This window comes from Strigops habroptila, chromosome 5, assembly GCF_004027225.2.
Source record: "Strigops habroptila isolate Jane chromosome 5, bStrHab1.2.pri, whole genome shotgun sequence".
Classification (NCBI taxonomy): Eukaryota; Metazoa; Chordata; class Aves; order Psittaciformes; family Psittacidae; genus Strigops; species Strigops habroptila.
The window spans coordinates 67,638,263-67,654,902 of record NC_044281.2 but is presented as its reverse complement, the minus strand read 5'-3'; the positions used below and the strand labels follow the sequence as shown (position 1 = coordinate 67,654,902).

The window sequence follows — 16,640 nt, the reverse complement described above, 5'->3', positions numbered from 1 at the left end:
TGGATGTGTTAAGAGAGCTATCACTGCAGGATCAGTATGGAGAGGCCTCTTGGCCATTGCAGCTGAGTGTCTTCCCTTTTCACCATGGCCACTGATAGACCTGGTGTTTTTAACCACACCATGGAGCGGATGAGGAGATCTAAACTCTTCCTGACAGAAAACTATGTGGCCCCCTCTGGGGTGGGATATCCCCTCAGGGAACAGTGATCCTTCACGGGTGAGATGTCCCCTCAGGGGAGAGGGGTCTCTTAGGAGGTGTGGGGCTGTTCCCTGAGGGACAGTCTTTCAGGAGCACGATGTCTTCTCAGGGGACTAGGATCCCTCAGGAGGGATGAGATGTTCCCCCAGGACAGTGATCCCTCAGGGGTGGGACGTCCCCTCAGGCAGCCACCTTCTGGGGCGGGCTGTTCCCTGAGGGACACTCTCTCAGAGGCGGGACGTCTCCTCAGGGGCAGCGCCCCCTCAGCGCAGGGCGGGCGGGCGGCGGCAGCGCTCCCCAGCGGCCGGGGGCGGCGCTGCCTCACTGGCGGGCGGGCGGGGTTGGGGCCGGTGCGGCGCACGCGCGCGGCGGGAAGGGGCGGGGCGGGGCGTGCCGCGGGGCTGGCGGCGCCTGCGTGGCGCGGCGCGGCGCGGCGAGGCGGGCGCTGAGGGCGGGTGGGCGTGGCGCGGCGCGGCGCGCGGCCCTTCCTTCCCGTCCCTGCCCCCCTGGCCGTGCCCGCCGCCGCCCCCACCCCCGCCCGCCGCCCAGAAGATGGCGAGCCCGTGCGGGCGGCAGCAGTGCTCCATCGAGAGGCGCGGCGTCCGCCACCAGCTCGATTCGTGGCGACACAAGCTCATTCACTGTGTAGGTGAGGGACGGCGGCGCGGCGGGGAGGCCGGGCCGGGCCCCGCGGCGGCGGCGGCGGCGGTGGTGGCCGCCGGGGGAAGGCTCCGCCGCGGGTTCGGGTTGGGGGGGGGTTGGCCGTGAGGCGAGCGGCGCCGCGGCCTGCGGGCCCGCCCCCCTTCCCCCCGCCGCCGTGAGGCGAGCGGCGCCGGGCCCGGCCCCGCCCTTCGCCGGGGAGGGAGCCGGGAGTGGGGGGGTCCTGCCCTGCCCTTTTGTGCGGCCCCTGTCAGCGCCGCGCCCGCTCCTCCCCGCCCGGCACGGCTCGGCCGCGGCCCCTTCAAACTTGTTTACGGCGGGGCCGGGGCCGCGCCCGCCGGCGGGGAGCGGCCCGACTGTCACTGCCCATCCGCCGCCGCGGGAGGCGAGCCCGGGCCGGCCCACCTGCCCCCGGCCCGCCGCCGTGAGGCGAGGCGGCAGCGAGGGAGGAGGAGGGAGGGAGGCCGCGGAGCCGGCGGCGCGCCCGCCCCGCGCCCCGGCGGGAGAAGCAGCGGGGGGAGGCCCGGGGAGGGATGGGGGGAGCGCGGCGGCGGGGCCGGCGGAAAGTTGTGGATCGGGGTGCCGGATTGACGCCGTGAATCCGGAGCGCGGCCGCGGGGGGTTAAAAGGATGTGTGACTGCTTTTCTCTTCTTCCTCCACCCCCACCCCCCCTTTTTTCCCTCCTCCTCTCTTGTGCGCGTTTGTTGTTATGCAGGCTCCTTGCAATCGAATATTTGGGGGTTTTGAAAAAGAAGTCCCCGATGCCCTTTCATCTTGAGTAACTTTCTCCATTCAAAATACAAATTTTCACCCTTTTCTCTTTCCCTAGCAAGAAATCAAGGCCTTTTCTGTGGGTCCCAACATACACATAAACACCAGCTCTAGGCCAGTAATTTGGTGGGTGTCTGCAAAGATAGTAACACAGGTTTGACACTCAGCAGGCTAGGAACTTCCAGAGTAATCTTAAAAATCTCGAACCAGAGCACTGGTATGTCTCTGCTTGTTTGGCCTCCTGCTTTTAACTGAGCACAAATCCTCATTTTATTTTTAAGTATGCAAATATGGCCATAATCTGCTGGGGACTGCTCAGTGTAGGTAATCTGTAATAACATTCACAGATTCACTTCAGTTCCTTGTGTGCAGAGTTAAACCTCTTATTGTCAGTTAGCCCAGCATCCTAGTTCATTATCAGGGATTTGAAGCACCTTTTTTGATTACACCAGGAGCTGTTACTGCTGCCATGCACATTTTTGGCCTCATCTGAATGTTTAAATTTCTGCAATACAAAAGCGTGCTCTAGATGCTTGTGAACTCTAGATTAATATGAACAATTAACTTGTTTTAAGCATAAAACGATTCAAGGGCTTCAATACATTGCTAAGAAACTGGGACTCTACACAAAAGCGATGGGTTTTCTTTCCAACCAATTACTGATGCTTCTAGATCCAGTTTATGGCATTTCATTTTGATTCTAGCTCTGCTATGTTAGGAACATTTTGTTGGCTTCCACCTCTGCTTGAGCTGGATTTATTTTACTTCTATCTCCTTTTCTCATCTCCTCTTACCTCAACTGCTGGGGATCACCTGTCCTAGTCCTTTCTAAACTCCCTACTTGCAGCGTATCATCTTGTCTTGCTTTCGCTCCCTGCTGCTCTCTCCTTGGGTCTCTGAATCTTCCAGTGGAGCTGTCCCGCTGCTCAGAGTTTAACCAGATAGCTGTGAGCAGTAAATGTGTGTGGGGAGGGGAGAGAAGAAAGGGGAGAAAAAAGACAGTTTTTCTGTCTTTTTCTGTCAAAAAGCTGTTGTTGAAGATCTTGGGGTGAAATGCAAGAATTGTCTGTTCATTATGCTGCTCTTCGGGGAAAATCTTGGGTAGCTGGAGAAGTTTGTGTTACCTACAGGCTCAAGGAAATCACTACCTTATTAAAGTTCTTAGCAACCCTAGGTGCTAAAACTCAAACCACACACCACCACCACCCCCTGCCACCCCCATTTATACACACCCTGTTCCACTTCCCTAAAGCCATTTAAACTGCCAGCTCCTGGAGAAGTTGTTTTCGCCTCTATCCCTTCCATATCTCTTCCTCATACTTAAATTTGATACACGTTTTGTTTCTCCAAAAGATTTCCCTCTGTGAAAGTCCCTCTCTGTGTGTTTAACAAAAGATACTGTGAACACTATTAAGCACAGAGTTCACTGGGAATTTTTTGGAGGTAAAGTACAAAACCATCTCTTAAAAAAATAAAGTCCAAAGTGTAACAGTGCTTTGTGACTTTTATCTTGATGGCACTATGTCATAAATAGTTTCCACCTTAAATTGATCTGCTTTATGAGGTCTAAGGACCTGCCCTGATCCTAGTATGAATGTTGCATAAATTGTTGGGTCATGTAAACGTGTTGTTACCTTTTTGATATGTTTTTAATGTAAATGTAAAAGGTTTATTGCACAAGCCCAGGATGTTCAGCTGAAATTATGCTGTGGTCGTCACCCCTTGCTCCAAAGACAGCTCTCTCGTCTTTTTAAACAGACTTTTGACGTTGTTCCTTGAGAGTTGGAACTTGACCTGTTAAATGATGTAATGTTCTGGTTCACCTTGGCCATTCGTACAAGTCTTTAAGAATTTGTTCTTGTCATAAATACTGGTAGATAAATATGGGGAAGTAAAACCCCTTTGTTACTTCAGAAATACCTGTTCGTTTTGAGTTCTGAAAGTAAATCTGAGGTGTGTGGGATTCTCTATGTTAGCATCATTCCCTGAGAAGTCATTCTAATATCACACAGTGTGGTAGTCAGGAAAAATAAAGCTTGTGGTTTGAACTAGTGCATTTGGCAATAAAAATGGCTTAAGTAATTCACTTTCCCCTCTTGCTTCTGCAATAGTCTGCTCTTTTGGACTGTGGCTTCTTGACAGTTTGTGCTGTCAAGGGGAGCAAGAACACAAGAGGGCTGAAGGACCACCTTTGCACACACGGAGACAATCCAGGGGAGCTGTGCTAGCAAAAAACATCATGTTTTGGAGGGAGTAGAATAACTTTTTGCTGCCATAGCTCCCTGGGCTGGCTGGCTGTCGGGTCAGGCAAATACCAGTGCTACTAGCACAAGGAAGAGGGTGAGAATGCATAGCTGGTGGAAAGAAAAAGAGCAGAGATACAGATGATCTTGAACTGTCACAGAGTTGCACTTTTGGTTGTGTCAGTGCAGCTTTTTGTGGGAGGTAGCTCAGGGAACTGATCTGGCTTAAACCTTCCTTCCTTGTCATGCATTTCAAGCCCCTTTTTTGGGGGAGGAGGGAGGTGGTGTGGCTTGTGGAGGACAAATATGTGAGCAGTTCTGTTGAAGCCGTGATGCAGTTGAGGGAGCAGCATGCTGTGCCCCGAGGTGGAGGGAAGTGTGGGGAAGGGGTGTCTGAGCTCTCTTTGCAGTGAGATGCATTGGGCTGTTGAACCACAGCGCAGGAGGGCAGCCAGGAGTGGTGCACAGGGTCTTGGTGCCCTGGGAGGACTTTGATTTTAGAGACACGGTATGCCACATGGTAACTGTTTCATGCTGACATATGTGTTCTCTGTACCAGTATGTTATCAGAGTGTTAGCGTCTTTCTCAGTGGCCAAAAGCAGATATCTGGAGACAAATGGATACGATAATTTTAATTTTTATAATTTCCCCCTCCCAGCCTCTAGTCACCTGCTGTTCAGACACTTGCTGAATTGGAAATGGTTGATGAGATCAGATCGGCTAAGAAATAGGGAGTTTGAGGGAGGAGACATCCCTAAACCCCTCCTGACACCTTTTCTGCGGGCAGTTACAGCATTGCAATGCTGCGTGGTTACTGGAGTGGTAGATTGAGGTGGTCGCGTGTGTTTCTACTCGCTGGTGATGCTTGGCCCTTTGTTAAATATTAGCTGTGCTCTTGGAGACTCCCTGGCTGAATTACAGCCTGTGTTGGGGAGCTGGGGGCAGGGAGGGAATGTATTAGTTCTCTTCAGCAGTGATCCTAGTTTGGGGAGCAAAATGATGATTTAAAGGGAAAACCTGTAACATTCACATAGGATTTCCAATTTAAGCTCTGTCAGTGTTTCACTGAGATGCTGCTTAGCTGTTGATTTTGCTCTTAAGCTGTCAAAATAAGAAACAATTTCCTTTTTTTTGTTAAATGATTGTTGCTGAGGAAATACTGCAACCTGAGTGCCTGATCTATTTCTGTGTACTAGTTTGTTGAATAGTGCTGGTCTTCCATGACCTTGAATACTTGGGACTAAAGTGGGATGCTGGGGAAGAAACATGATATATCAGGAAGTATTAGAAACTAATATTAATCAAAAGAAGGTGTATAACAGTTGAATAATTCTGAAATCTTTATCACATTTTCTTATCTTGATTATTGCTTGGGTTTAGTTCCAGTGTGTATGTGATAAGAATTAGCTGCTGCTTCCAAACAGTTTGCACTGTTATCTCCCTGGTTTGGAAGTAGGTTTGAGTCTCCCAAGTGTTTAAGATAGTTCTAGTTCAAAGGGCAGATTGTATTTCTTTGTTGCAAAATGAGAAACCTTAGAGCCCTGATGTTGATACAAAATAATAATAAAAAGCAAGTTTAAGCCCTAAAGGAAAAGTTTAAATGTAGGGCTATTCTAAACTGGTATCTGTTTTACATACGCCCCCAGCCGTGTCCCCAGCATATGTGCCAGTGGTACTATTTGCCTTATTTCAACTTGCATTTAATGTAGATGCAGCTTGCAGAGGTTTTTTTTATTAGTATAAACCCATTGTACGGCAACTTTACACTATAGTAGCTGGAGGCTTGTTCAAGATCTGTCTACACACAAACACTTCTGCCTGTTGGCAGGGTGAAAATAGGGAGGGAGAATTACCCTTTTATGACAAAGTTGTGCCAGGGAAAGAAAAACTGTCAGCTGTCATTTAAAAATAAAAATCTTTAGCTGTAAGGAATGAAATTCACAGCTTCAGTTTAAGATGTGCATGGAAGGATGGTGTGCATCTGAAGAACAGTAGAAGTTGAACTGAAGGGATGAGTCTAGATCTGTCCCAAATATCTCTTTAGATTCACTATAAATCACTTCAGATTTGCCCTTGTTTCCCTATTTGCAAATGAAGAATAGCTTCTACCCTGACAGAGGTGATGAGAACCAAACAAAAGCATACTCAAGAAAATCTTGATAATCACTTTCTATTAGATCATCTTGAGTTGTTCTTCTGGTGGCTGCGACGTGAAATTTTGGACAAGGCCAAATTGGTTTGGTTTGTATTTCAACAAAAATCTATTTTAACCTGTGTGAAGTAATAACTATCGCTACAAGGTGGGAGGTTTCCTTCCTGGGACATGTTCATCCTGCAAAAAGTGTTGGGGTTTTTGACTCAATTTTTGACTAAGAGCTAATGACATTCAGAGTTCACCCACTTCTAATAGAACTTCTCCAAATGAATTACAGTAATCCATTCTGTACATGCAGGAAATAGTCCAAATCCACCTAGATATTTGTAGTATTTATACTGAGAGATATATATACTACAGATTCACAGCTTTGTGGTATGGCACCGTTTTAAGAGTACCCGAGGGACTGTTCCAAATTTTTAAGCCATTTTTTGACAGTTTGTGCCATTTGTTGATGACAATCCAAATACTATTATGTACAGAAATACAGTAACTGCACTTTAACTAAGAATGGATGATAGAGAATCCCAATTCTTGTGCTCAGTTGTCTAAATCCTTATCGCATAGTACTTAAATGGTTTAATGCTCTGCCATCTTAGGCTGTCTTACACCCAGACAAGTACTGTCATGTGTTTTATTTTGGGTTTTTCTTGTCTGAGAGCTTATGTTCTTTCATGGCTAATGTAAAATAACAATGAGAATACTTTCTAAAAGTCAATCGAGGCAAGGTTTGAGGAAAACCAGGCATTTAATAAGGTTAAAGAAAGGTATCCCTGTCATACTGATTGGGGTGGAGGGGACAGTAATGCAGTATTTTACAGGGGACTTTCCAATCCTCTTCCTCACCCTCCTATGTATGTATGATTTCACTCTTAAGAGGATGAAGCTTTTGTTCTTGAAGGTTACTGAGATGAATATTTCTAATTCTCTGAGAAATACAAAACTTTTGGGATTTTCTGAGGTCAGCCTTGGATGGGATGAGCTGACCCAGTCTAAGCTCCACCCTTAGCTAAAAGGGGTGGTAGTGCTCATTTTGACTAAACTGACAGAAGACTGCAAAACCAGCTAATCTTCTGGTGATGCATAGTAACCTGAGTCATCCTAGTTACGAATGACATGAGCAGGAGAGCTTACCTGGAGTACTGGAGGATGGGATCACACCCGTGGGGTGAAGGGAAGGGGAGAAGAGAACAGAACAGCCTCTTCCTAGGGCAGGGAGTTCTCTAGTTTGTGTCTTCTGTCTTGTAACTGTGCTACAGGCTGCAGTTATGTTTGACAGCAGCACTGTCTAAGCTGGCTTAAATAGTCCCCTCTGTGCTGGCACAGCTATGTGTGGCAGCTTGGTGAATTGGTTCCCTGATCAGACCTGACTGGAAAACAATCTATTTATTTATTTATTTAGTGACAACATCTGCAGAGCATGGAGAGGCAGAGAATGAAGAGTTGAGGCTACTCAGCTGGTCTTGTTACACATGCACAAATCCAAGTTGTCTTTTGCTTGAGTAAGTGCTAATTTCTGCATGCATCGTGTTCACTTAGAGTAGCAGGAAAATTGCTTCATTCTCCCTCTTCAAAGTGCCGTGGGTTATACCATGCTCTCTCCCTGATAATGAACTGTGGGCTTCGCTTTTGCAACCATGTTGAATGCTTTTATCCAGTGCCTCCATTAATAACTCGCAGCTTTACACCACCTCTCCTCAGGATCTCTGCAGGCCTCTGGTGTTCCTCGGTTCTCTCGGATAAATCCATGTGGCCTCAGCTTCTTTGGAAAAGGAGAGCTTCAGCTTCTTTCTTTTTCTCTTGAAGAATGCTGTACTGTTGTTTCTCTGGACATCTTCAAGTCATTTACCTTTTACCTCAGATTTAGTTTGCTTGTGTAGTATTGTGCATTCTTTTATGGTGGGTTGACAAAAAAACATAAGCTCTCAAAGCTGAGTAGGAGATGTAAGTTGCACGTCAACGCTGTTAGCACATGAAAGATGATGTGGAGGTTATGGTGTTTCAACATTTCTGCAGGACATCACTTCCTACTACGTAGTAAAATGCATTAGATGATGTCTCTCATCTGGTTTTTTCCACTCCTCTTACGGAGAAGAGAAAAAGTGGTACTCATGTTGCATTTTCCAGAGGCGGCGGCGAAGTGGCTGCGCAGGGAAGACTTGCAGGGAGACAAAGGATGTTCCTTATGCCCTCAGGACCATGATATTTTATGGGAGGGAGAAGAGGGGGAGAAAAGAGGACTGGACAAGAGCCTAGTATTCATGAACAAAGGAAGCTTTCAGAAGCTGAATCCAGCAGTGTGGAAAGACATCAGAAGCCACCAGGCAATCTTAACTCTTGAGCTGAGTTTACTAATGAAAAATTTCCTGGTTCTCTTTGAACATTTTTTTGTGTGTACTTGCAGTGCAGGTGTTCCAATATCTAGCTGGAGAGAATTGCATAGATGAGTCTGTATCTGATATGGTCTTTCTTCCTCCTCTGCTGTTAGTAGGATAGGGTAGTGGTCATGTTTCAAAAGTGGAGTAACTGCCAGAGTAGGAAGAGGAACAGGTAGTCAAGCTACAGAGATCTTCATTTCTTGATTTCTTTCTTCATTGGTTACACAAAAGGATGTGAAAGTTTCAGTCCACGGTCTGCAATTCCCCACTCTAATGCTTCCAGGCCAGTACATAATGCTCGTGTTCTTCACTGTCAGTCACTGGTCTGTAGCAATGTGCTGTTTGGCTTCCTTTGCTACTGTATGTATGTGGCAGGCTGTGTTACCTGTGTAACAGACTTTGAGTTCAGCCTCCTGCCTTACAAGGACAGGCTAGTCCTGCAGCCATTAAACTCTCTGCAGCAATTCATATGCACAAAGCTCTTATGTACTCTGCTTGTGCTTAATGCATGGGCAAACATGTGGGTCAGTTTTGAAACTTCGTTGTGGGGTAGCCACAGATTAGTCACAGTAATGTGCTTGTACGCTTCAGCTGGGGAGCCTCGTGGCCAGAAGAGCCCTCTCAGCCTGTGCCTTGTGTCCTGCAGTCTTGGGGTTTCTTAAGAAATATATAAGTATATTGGAATACCCAAAATGGATTGTCTTTGTTTAAATACTCATAGCAAACTGGCTTGCTTGGCTCTTGAGTTATTTGCTACTTAGTTTGTCCTTTTTGTGAACAAGTTAAAGATAAGCTGGAGTTAGAGCAGACCTTGTCTGAAGTTTGGTCGTCTCCTGGGTTAAGATTTGCAGTTGTAGTAAAAAAAAAAAAAGATGAAAGCTGCTTTCAAAGTGATGCTTCATCATGATCTCTAGATGTGTTTCTGAAAACATGCCATTGTATCTTTTGTGTGAAGAAAACTTTTTGCAGAGGTGGATGCTTAATAACATCCATTTTGCTCTAGAAAAGCAAGAAAATAGGAAAGCAGGGACGTCATTTCCTTTTCTGACCTAAGAAAACTTAAAAGCAGTCTTCTTAAAGCAGTGATTCCATTTACATCCTTTAGAAAAGGAGGGACATAGTTACCTTATCCCTAGCTTTATCTTTTACATTTTGAAGTGATTAGTGAAACTTAAGTTTACATGATGCTATAATTTATCTTTTGGGGTTTCTCGCAAGGATCTGTTTATTCCCTATGGAAGAAACAGTCTTCACTCCCAAAACAAGCAGCGAGGAAAACTTCTCTTGGAAAAAACTTCTGCACTTTTGTTTTGTCGATCATTTCTTGATCGAATTGACCTCACTGTGAAGTAAGGGGAGTGCTCCTTGCTGGGTTTAAATGTCCTTTGGAAAACTTGTACTCCTGTTCAACTGGAAGTGGAATGTTTCAGTGCCCTTAGTAGTTATCATTTAACTACATGCTGTAGCTTACTATCTTTCAAAATACTACAACATTGAGTGAAGGATGGAAAAGTGTGAGGGGAAAAACTAAGTGGGAAATGTTGGTTGTGTGTAGGTTTAGATGAGTATCCCTGCTTCAAAATGTGTTGTGTAAGACAAGTGTACCGAGCCTGTGTAAAAATGAAGTGTCAAAATCTCTTGGAGGGCGGAAAAAGTAACTTTCTCCCTGAAATGTTTCTGTGAATGTTTAGGTTATTCTAGCTCGTACTTGAGGGACAAAATTAGAGCAAGTATTGGTATTTCTGGTTAAATGCTTAAGCACTGCCCACACATTTCTCTCAGTTTTTATACTTTTATGTCCTCCTTGTCATCATGTGCCTTCATACAATGTAATAAAAATATAATTGTCTGGAACTGTGTGGTAAGATGCTACCAGAACCTAATTATTGTCTTACAGGAGTATTTCTGTAAACTCTTCTCAAAATCTAATCTTTTGCTCTTGCCTCTGCAATTTTTCTTGAGTGATGTGCAGTGTTTTGGAAATGAACAGTTTCAGTGCTCAGTTGAGACAGGCCATGTGAGGTCCATTCTGGGTATGATCTTTTGAATTCAGCAGGAATGCTGTATTTATCTCTTGAACAAGCCTGAATGTTGAGAGAACTGTGTTTTGCACAGGCTCTCTTAAATCAGTGGTTTTCAACCTGGAGTTGGCAAGAAGCAACTGTGGAAAAACAGGACTATTGCCAATAGTTTAAACTGCGTGGGGTCTTTATGCTTTTCAGGAGCCCAGAGTTTGAAAATTACTGCTCTAAATGATTTGTAAACAAGAGCGGGGTTTTTTTTCCTTTCCAAAGTGGCTGTAGGTGTTAAGGAGTATGAGCTGATATTTAGTCATGTATTAGATTAGGATTGAGTTTTATCTTCCCTTTCGCTTCTCATACCTAACTACTTAAAAATATATTTTATCCAAAAATGGATATCGCGGAGGAGACTAACCCTGGAGAGCTTCAACTTGAAAACTGACTTCTGCAAGAAGGTTAGAGTGGCATTAAGTAGGTCTGTTTTAAGTGCTGCAGTCCCTTTACTCAGAACTTCTGTATTTTCCCTTTCAAGAACTTTGCTGTGAAGGTTGAACTCCTGCTACAGAGTTTGTGGTAGATCTAAAGATTTCATTAGTGCTTCTCCCTTACGTGGTTGAGAAGGTTACATAGGCTTGAGTGTAAACTCATGTAGTCTCCATGCCCTGTGTTGGCAGATACACTGAGACAACACGTAAACCACCTTTCTGGCCTCAAGAGGACGTGGATTCATTTGTTTTAATGACTAGAAGGTATCTGAGGTATGGAATGGACACCAAGCTGTTTGGTAGTCCCTAGGTGCACTGCTAGTCTGGGTGTCAAAGTCTCCATCCTGACAACTCTTCCAGCTCACTCTTATTTTACTAGAACGTTAGCTGAGGTCACAGGCTGAGAGCACTAACAGTACAAATTTGAATATAGAGTTCGGAGGTTACTCTGCTCAACAAGTTACTCAGTTTCAAATTAGATTAAAAATTGACTTCGTAAGTTAAAGATGTTGCAGGCCTGTAGTCTCCTTTGCCATGGAGGCTGCCCTCCTTGCCTGTAATAAACAGATTGGTTCTTGTTCCCAAATCATCTGTTTGCCTGTGACTAATCTTGCATTCGTATCTTCCTGCTGCTTGTACTTTGAGCTGAAGTCTGTGCTCCAAATAAGAACAGCAGATAGGGCTTTAAATTTTTTCAATCCCTCATAGCCCAAGGACTGCTCCTGCCCTGGGATAGGAAATGTCTTACACAGTTTTGTGTATAATGGGAGGTGGTGGAGGGGAAGGCATGCACGGAGAAGTGGATCACAGCTGCTTTGGTCTATACTTGCTGGCATGTTGGTGAACTTTAGCAGCTAAATGTGCTTGTGATGACACCTCACAAACGTCAGAAAATAAGCAGTTATTTTTGGAAACTTTTCTTTATGAACTAAACATACTAAACCTACTTTAAAAAAAAAAAAGGTCTATGCAAAATCACTAGTTCCCCAGAAATCAGCACCTTCTACTTATCATGCTCATGGACATTTCAGCATCCTAACCCTAAATCCTGCTTGATGTTCTGTCCTGTCTGTCCTTCCATTATCTGGAACTTGGAGCATTTTATGCTGCTGTAAGGGAATCATAGAATCATAGATCAGTTAGGGTTGGAAAGGACCTTGGGATCATCTAGTTCCAACCCCACTGCTATGGGCAGAGGAGTAGTTCCTTCATAGTCAGTTCAGGGGAAGAGATGAGTGATTCTCTGACTTCGTCTTTAAGGCAGAGAGATCTTTGCTCTCAGCATGCCGTGGTGCTACTTAGGAAGGTTTTTGTGATTCTGCCTGTAAGCAGCAGACAGCTAATTTCAGAGCTGGTTTGCACTGGCAGACTTGAAGGGTTGAGTGCTGAATTTATTGCATAGGGTTGAGATTCTGGTGGTGGTGGCAAAACTTTCTGTACCAAAAATAAAACCTCGACCCCCCAAAAAAAAAACAAAACCAAAAAACCAACCAAACAAAAAAAACCCCCAAACAATAAACACCCCTAAAGAGTTCTTGCTCTGAACACTGCTTTGCTGCCCCATAGTTTTACCAGTGCAGCTATATCAGGATCTGTAAACTGGGTCCTGAAGCTAAAGTTTGATAAGCCTTTGCTTTAGTGAGAGGTCCTAAGTTAGGCTGAGCAGGGTGTGTGGGACCTCAGCTGTGAGTGGGCCAGAAGGAAAGCCATGGATATGGGTATGTGGAGTAATCCCTGCACATGGTGTCCTGTGCGTCTGAGCATCTATTTGCAGGGGCTGTGGAAGAGCCCTGGTGCCTGCTGGAGCAGCTTGTGGTAAGGCATGGAAGGTGAGGCTCTCCTGTGGACAAATCCCTGCTTTCTGTCAGCATGGCAGCCAGTGTGCAAATGGGCTCTGGCTGTTAGTGCAGTGATAGCTCACACTTTCCTGTCAGTCCACGCTGGGGGCTAAACCCACGCTTGGGGTTGGGGGCTAAAGCAGAATGATTCAGATAGCCTTGGGAATATGATCTTTTGCTTCAAGTGGTCGCATAGAAGGTTGTAAGCTTACTCTCATTTTCAAAATGACACACACAGTGCTTGTCTACAGGCTTTCAGCCTCCTTGCTAATGCATTGTTTTACTCAGGTGACTCCTCCCTGTTAGTTCAGTCTGAGGGGAGGCAAACAAGATAGAGTCGAATATGAGCTAACAGGACATCATAGCCTTGAAATATCTCAAGAGTCTTTCCTCTTGGAACCAGTGAAGGAAAATGAGTCTCTCTCTTAAAACTAGGTCTCTCTTGAAAATTCAGATTTAGCATAAATGAGGGTCAAACGTCACAACGAATGCTTTTATAAAAGGAGATGATATACTTTAATAGCTGTATAATTACTTGCCTTGTCTGAAGGGAGGTAAAGGTGCGTCTAAAACAAAGAATTAAGAAGTTTCTGTTGTTCTGCCTCTGGATTAAATTGGCTGTGAGTGCCATACTAAATGGTATAGTTAGTTTAGTTGAGAGATAGTTCTGTGTAATTCAGAGACAAGAAACATGGGAGGTCAACCAGAGCAATGAAATGAATTTTTCATAAAAGTATAGCCTTAAATAGATGTTTTCTATTGTGTGGAGGTTGTGGTTTTTTTATTCGTTTTGGGGTGTGGGCTTTTTTCTTTCTCCTTTTTTTTTGATCAGGTGGGAGTATGCATAACTAAGAGATCTGTCTGAAGGGAAATCATGGCTATTTATTTCTAAGGTACTGGAAAAACAGATAAACTGATTGTCTTCCAAATACATCTTAAAGAATTTTTGGGAAATGGACAAAATATTTCCCACTCAAGGCAAAAATCAGTTTCAAGTAAGTACCTATCATCTTCCCATGAGAGATAAAGTAGTATATTCTTTGGAAGCCTTTACTTATTAGAGTATGAAACTTTGGGGGATAGTGTATGGGGAGAGACGGGTGGGAGAAGGCAGGCAGGCAACCTGGTCTGGTGGAAGGTGTCCCTGGCCATGGCAGCGTGGTTGGAACTAGATGATCTTCAAGGTCCCTTCCAACCCAAACCATTCAGTGATTCTGTGCTGGGGTTTTTTCTCTCCTTTTTTTGATTTTTTTCCTTCAATCTTATAAAACAGATAGAAGTTACCTGGGAAAAAGCTATTCTAAAAGCTCATTGTTTTCAGTTAAGGAGTTGTGGGTTAGGACAGCAATAAAGGAGAGATTATGCTAGAGCATAATAAATAAAGGATTTCACCTTGACTTTGAAGAAGCTGCAAGTCCACCTACAGATCTTGCCAAACTGTGAGAATTTGCTTTGCATTTATAGTAGGTACAGGTTTGGGCAGTAACTCTGATGGTAATTTCAGAGAATTAGCAATTTTACATCATTTAACCTAAATGAGCAGAATGGCAGAATACAGTTGTTTAATGCTGGCCAATCTAGGAGATCCTTCAGGAAAGGTCTTGGTTCCACCACAGGAAAATAGAATGCACATCCAAGGGATACGTAGCAGTGGAAGTGAATTTTTTTGTAAAAACACAGCTTGTTTAGGGGCAGAGGCAGTAGGTTTCTAACCATGGGAACTCCTGAGGGTGCTCGACCCCTCATTATACCAGATGGCTGTGAAGCATTATTGGTTTAGTTCCATATTTTCCCTTTTCACTGAGAAGCAGTCCCTACCAGAGAGAATATGTGGGATGACCACAAGATATACGAGTTGAGCAGGTTTGGACTGGGCTTTCTGTGTGGTCAGCCGTTCAGGATGCATATTCAGCATGGCTACTCATTAGGAATTTTCTGTTTAGGCAAGGCTGGAAGTTGGCACAGGGCTTGCTTCCAGACCGGAGTCATCAGGTAGGGCTAAGGGCAGCTCGGCACTTGTGCTGAATTCATCTGCTGCAATTTGCCAGCCAGCAGCTCTTGAGAGTTGACCAAGGAGCACGACAGGACTAGGTCAGACCAGCACAGGAGAGAGGAGAAAGAACTGAAATAAGAACTCTTCCCAGAACACATTTCCTTTCTGTTCTAACAGGCCTTGATTCTCCAGCATCCTCCCGGTAGTACACATCTCCCATGGTTTTCATTTACAAGGAGTTGTAAGCGGTTATGCATCTAGCAGATCAGAGTAAGTGCGTGCTCTGTTCTTCAGCAGTCTCTTTAAGTAGTAGCTACATTTCTAGCTCCTAAGCAGATGTACAGTGGATTTGTTGATCATGATTTTCATGGTGGTGATGTTTACAGCAACCGTTTATGTGGCCACTTACATATTGCCCTTATTGGAATTGGGATTCCGGGCTAGTTAAACCTTAGTCTTAACCCTGAACAGCCATTCTTGTGCAAGGTGGACTTGCAGAAGTTACTTCTTTAAAAAAAAAAATAGTAAAAAATGGGGACATGCACACTGCAAAATCACTTGTCTTGTTCCTTATGCAGTTGCATGAACTTGCAGCAGTGTAATTGATGGAGTGCAGGGGTAGGAATGAGGGATGGAGCAGAGAAGGGAAGGGCTGCAGAACCTGCTGTTACTGCTGAAAGGTATGCTTATGAGACTGTGCTTTGAATCTGTAGGCTTGATTGGAGTTTGCCTCCCTGAGTTCTGCCTCATGCTAGCGCTGATCCTTCAAAAGGGGCAAAAGTTTACGTACATAAATACTTTGCCAATGTCCCCTGGTGCAAAAAGCAAAGATTTAGGGTTTTTTGTCATGTCCAAAGCCTCACACCTTCCTAAAAAGCATTGAGTTCTTCAATGAGATGATGTGGTTCTTGGTTCTGTACAGTCCCTATAGTTTGAACTACTTTAAAATGGTACTACAATACCTTTAAAAGCAGCGTTTCATGTGCCTTTGGCTTGAGGGATGCCTGGGAGTCTGTTGTTTGAATTTCCATTGAAATATGCTGGACTCTGTCAAAGATGAGGCAGACTGGTAGGAACTGTTTCTTTGTTCTTGCCATTGCACCACGAGAAGAAGCTGTAAATGTTCGTAGAATGACTTATTTCAGAAATCGGTAGCTTAGCAGTTGTCAAGAGGAGGGAAAACCTTCAGTCTCCTGTTTTCATGTAATGGTGATATGCATAAACTGAAGCAGAAGCATCCATGCTGGAGCTTGTCCTAAGATACAGCAACATGATAGGCAGAAAGATGGCTTCTCTTAAAACGGTTTTTGTTGATTTCATTTTCTCTCTGATCTGCCTTGAGTATAAAGCATCTATGTGGTTGCTTCACAGAAGGCTTGTTACCGAGAGTTACTAATACTGCAGAATTAGCCTATTCTGTTAATTTGGGAATGAAGCAGAGTAAATGGTTCTTAGTTCGTGCCTGGAAATATTTCTAAGAACAAAGGCTTGACAATCCCTGAAGATGTATTCTGGGTAATGAAACTTCTGCTTTTATATTTATGTGGCTGCTGCAGGTGGGGATCCTCCTGCAGCATTGTATTGTATCCTCCTGCAGAATTGTAGCCTTTCTAAAGGTAGAGTATGTTTTTTCCTCCTGTTGCCTTTGCCCTTAAAGCCGGATGGTGCAGACATCTATGATGGATGAGTGAATGTCGTGCTTAGGAAAGTAAGGTGAAAGTAAAGGGTGAACGGATTTTATCCTTCCTTCCTTCTTTCTTTTGTAGTAGTTGAGCTAGCTGTTTTGGTTTCTTTTCTCAAGGACCACATGAATAAACCTGAACAATACGAGGTTGAGTTGCACCTGTAAAAATGGATGCATTTTGTTAGCTTCCTCCTGTTCTGCACAAAGCCAC

General features: G+C 44.7%; 1 protein-coding gene across 20 annotated transcripts in view; it reads left to right on the top strand.

The window, feature by feature from the left end:
• The first annotated feature begins 733 nt into the window (after positions 1-733).
• The window catches only part of LCOR (ligand dependent nuclear receptor corepressor), a 93,883-nt gene continuing 77,976 nt past the window's right edge, over positions 734-16,640 (top strand). For 5 of the 20 annotated variants that reach the window (XM_030486885.1, XM_030486871.1, XM_030486880.1 and 2 more), the window contains exon 1: positions 6,525-7,532. Coding sequence is in view for 3 of the 20 variants with exons in the window: in XM_030486878.1 (XP_030342738.1) it covers positions 752-848 (97 nt within the window). In the remaining 17 variants the exon portion in view is untranslated. Of the gene's footprint in view, positions 849-6,524; positions 8,136-10,881; positions 10,885-16,640 lie in introns of those variants that run through there. The other 15 variants (XM_030486884.1, XM_030486893.1, XM_030486877.1 and 12 more) reach the window with 14 other exon arrangements.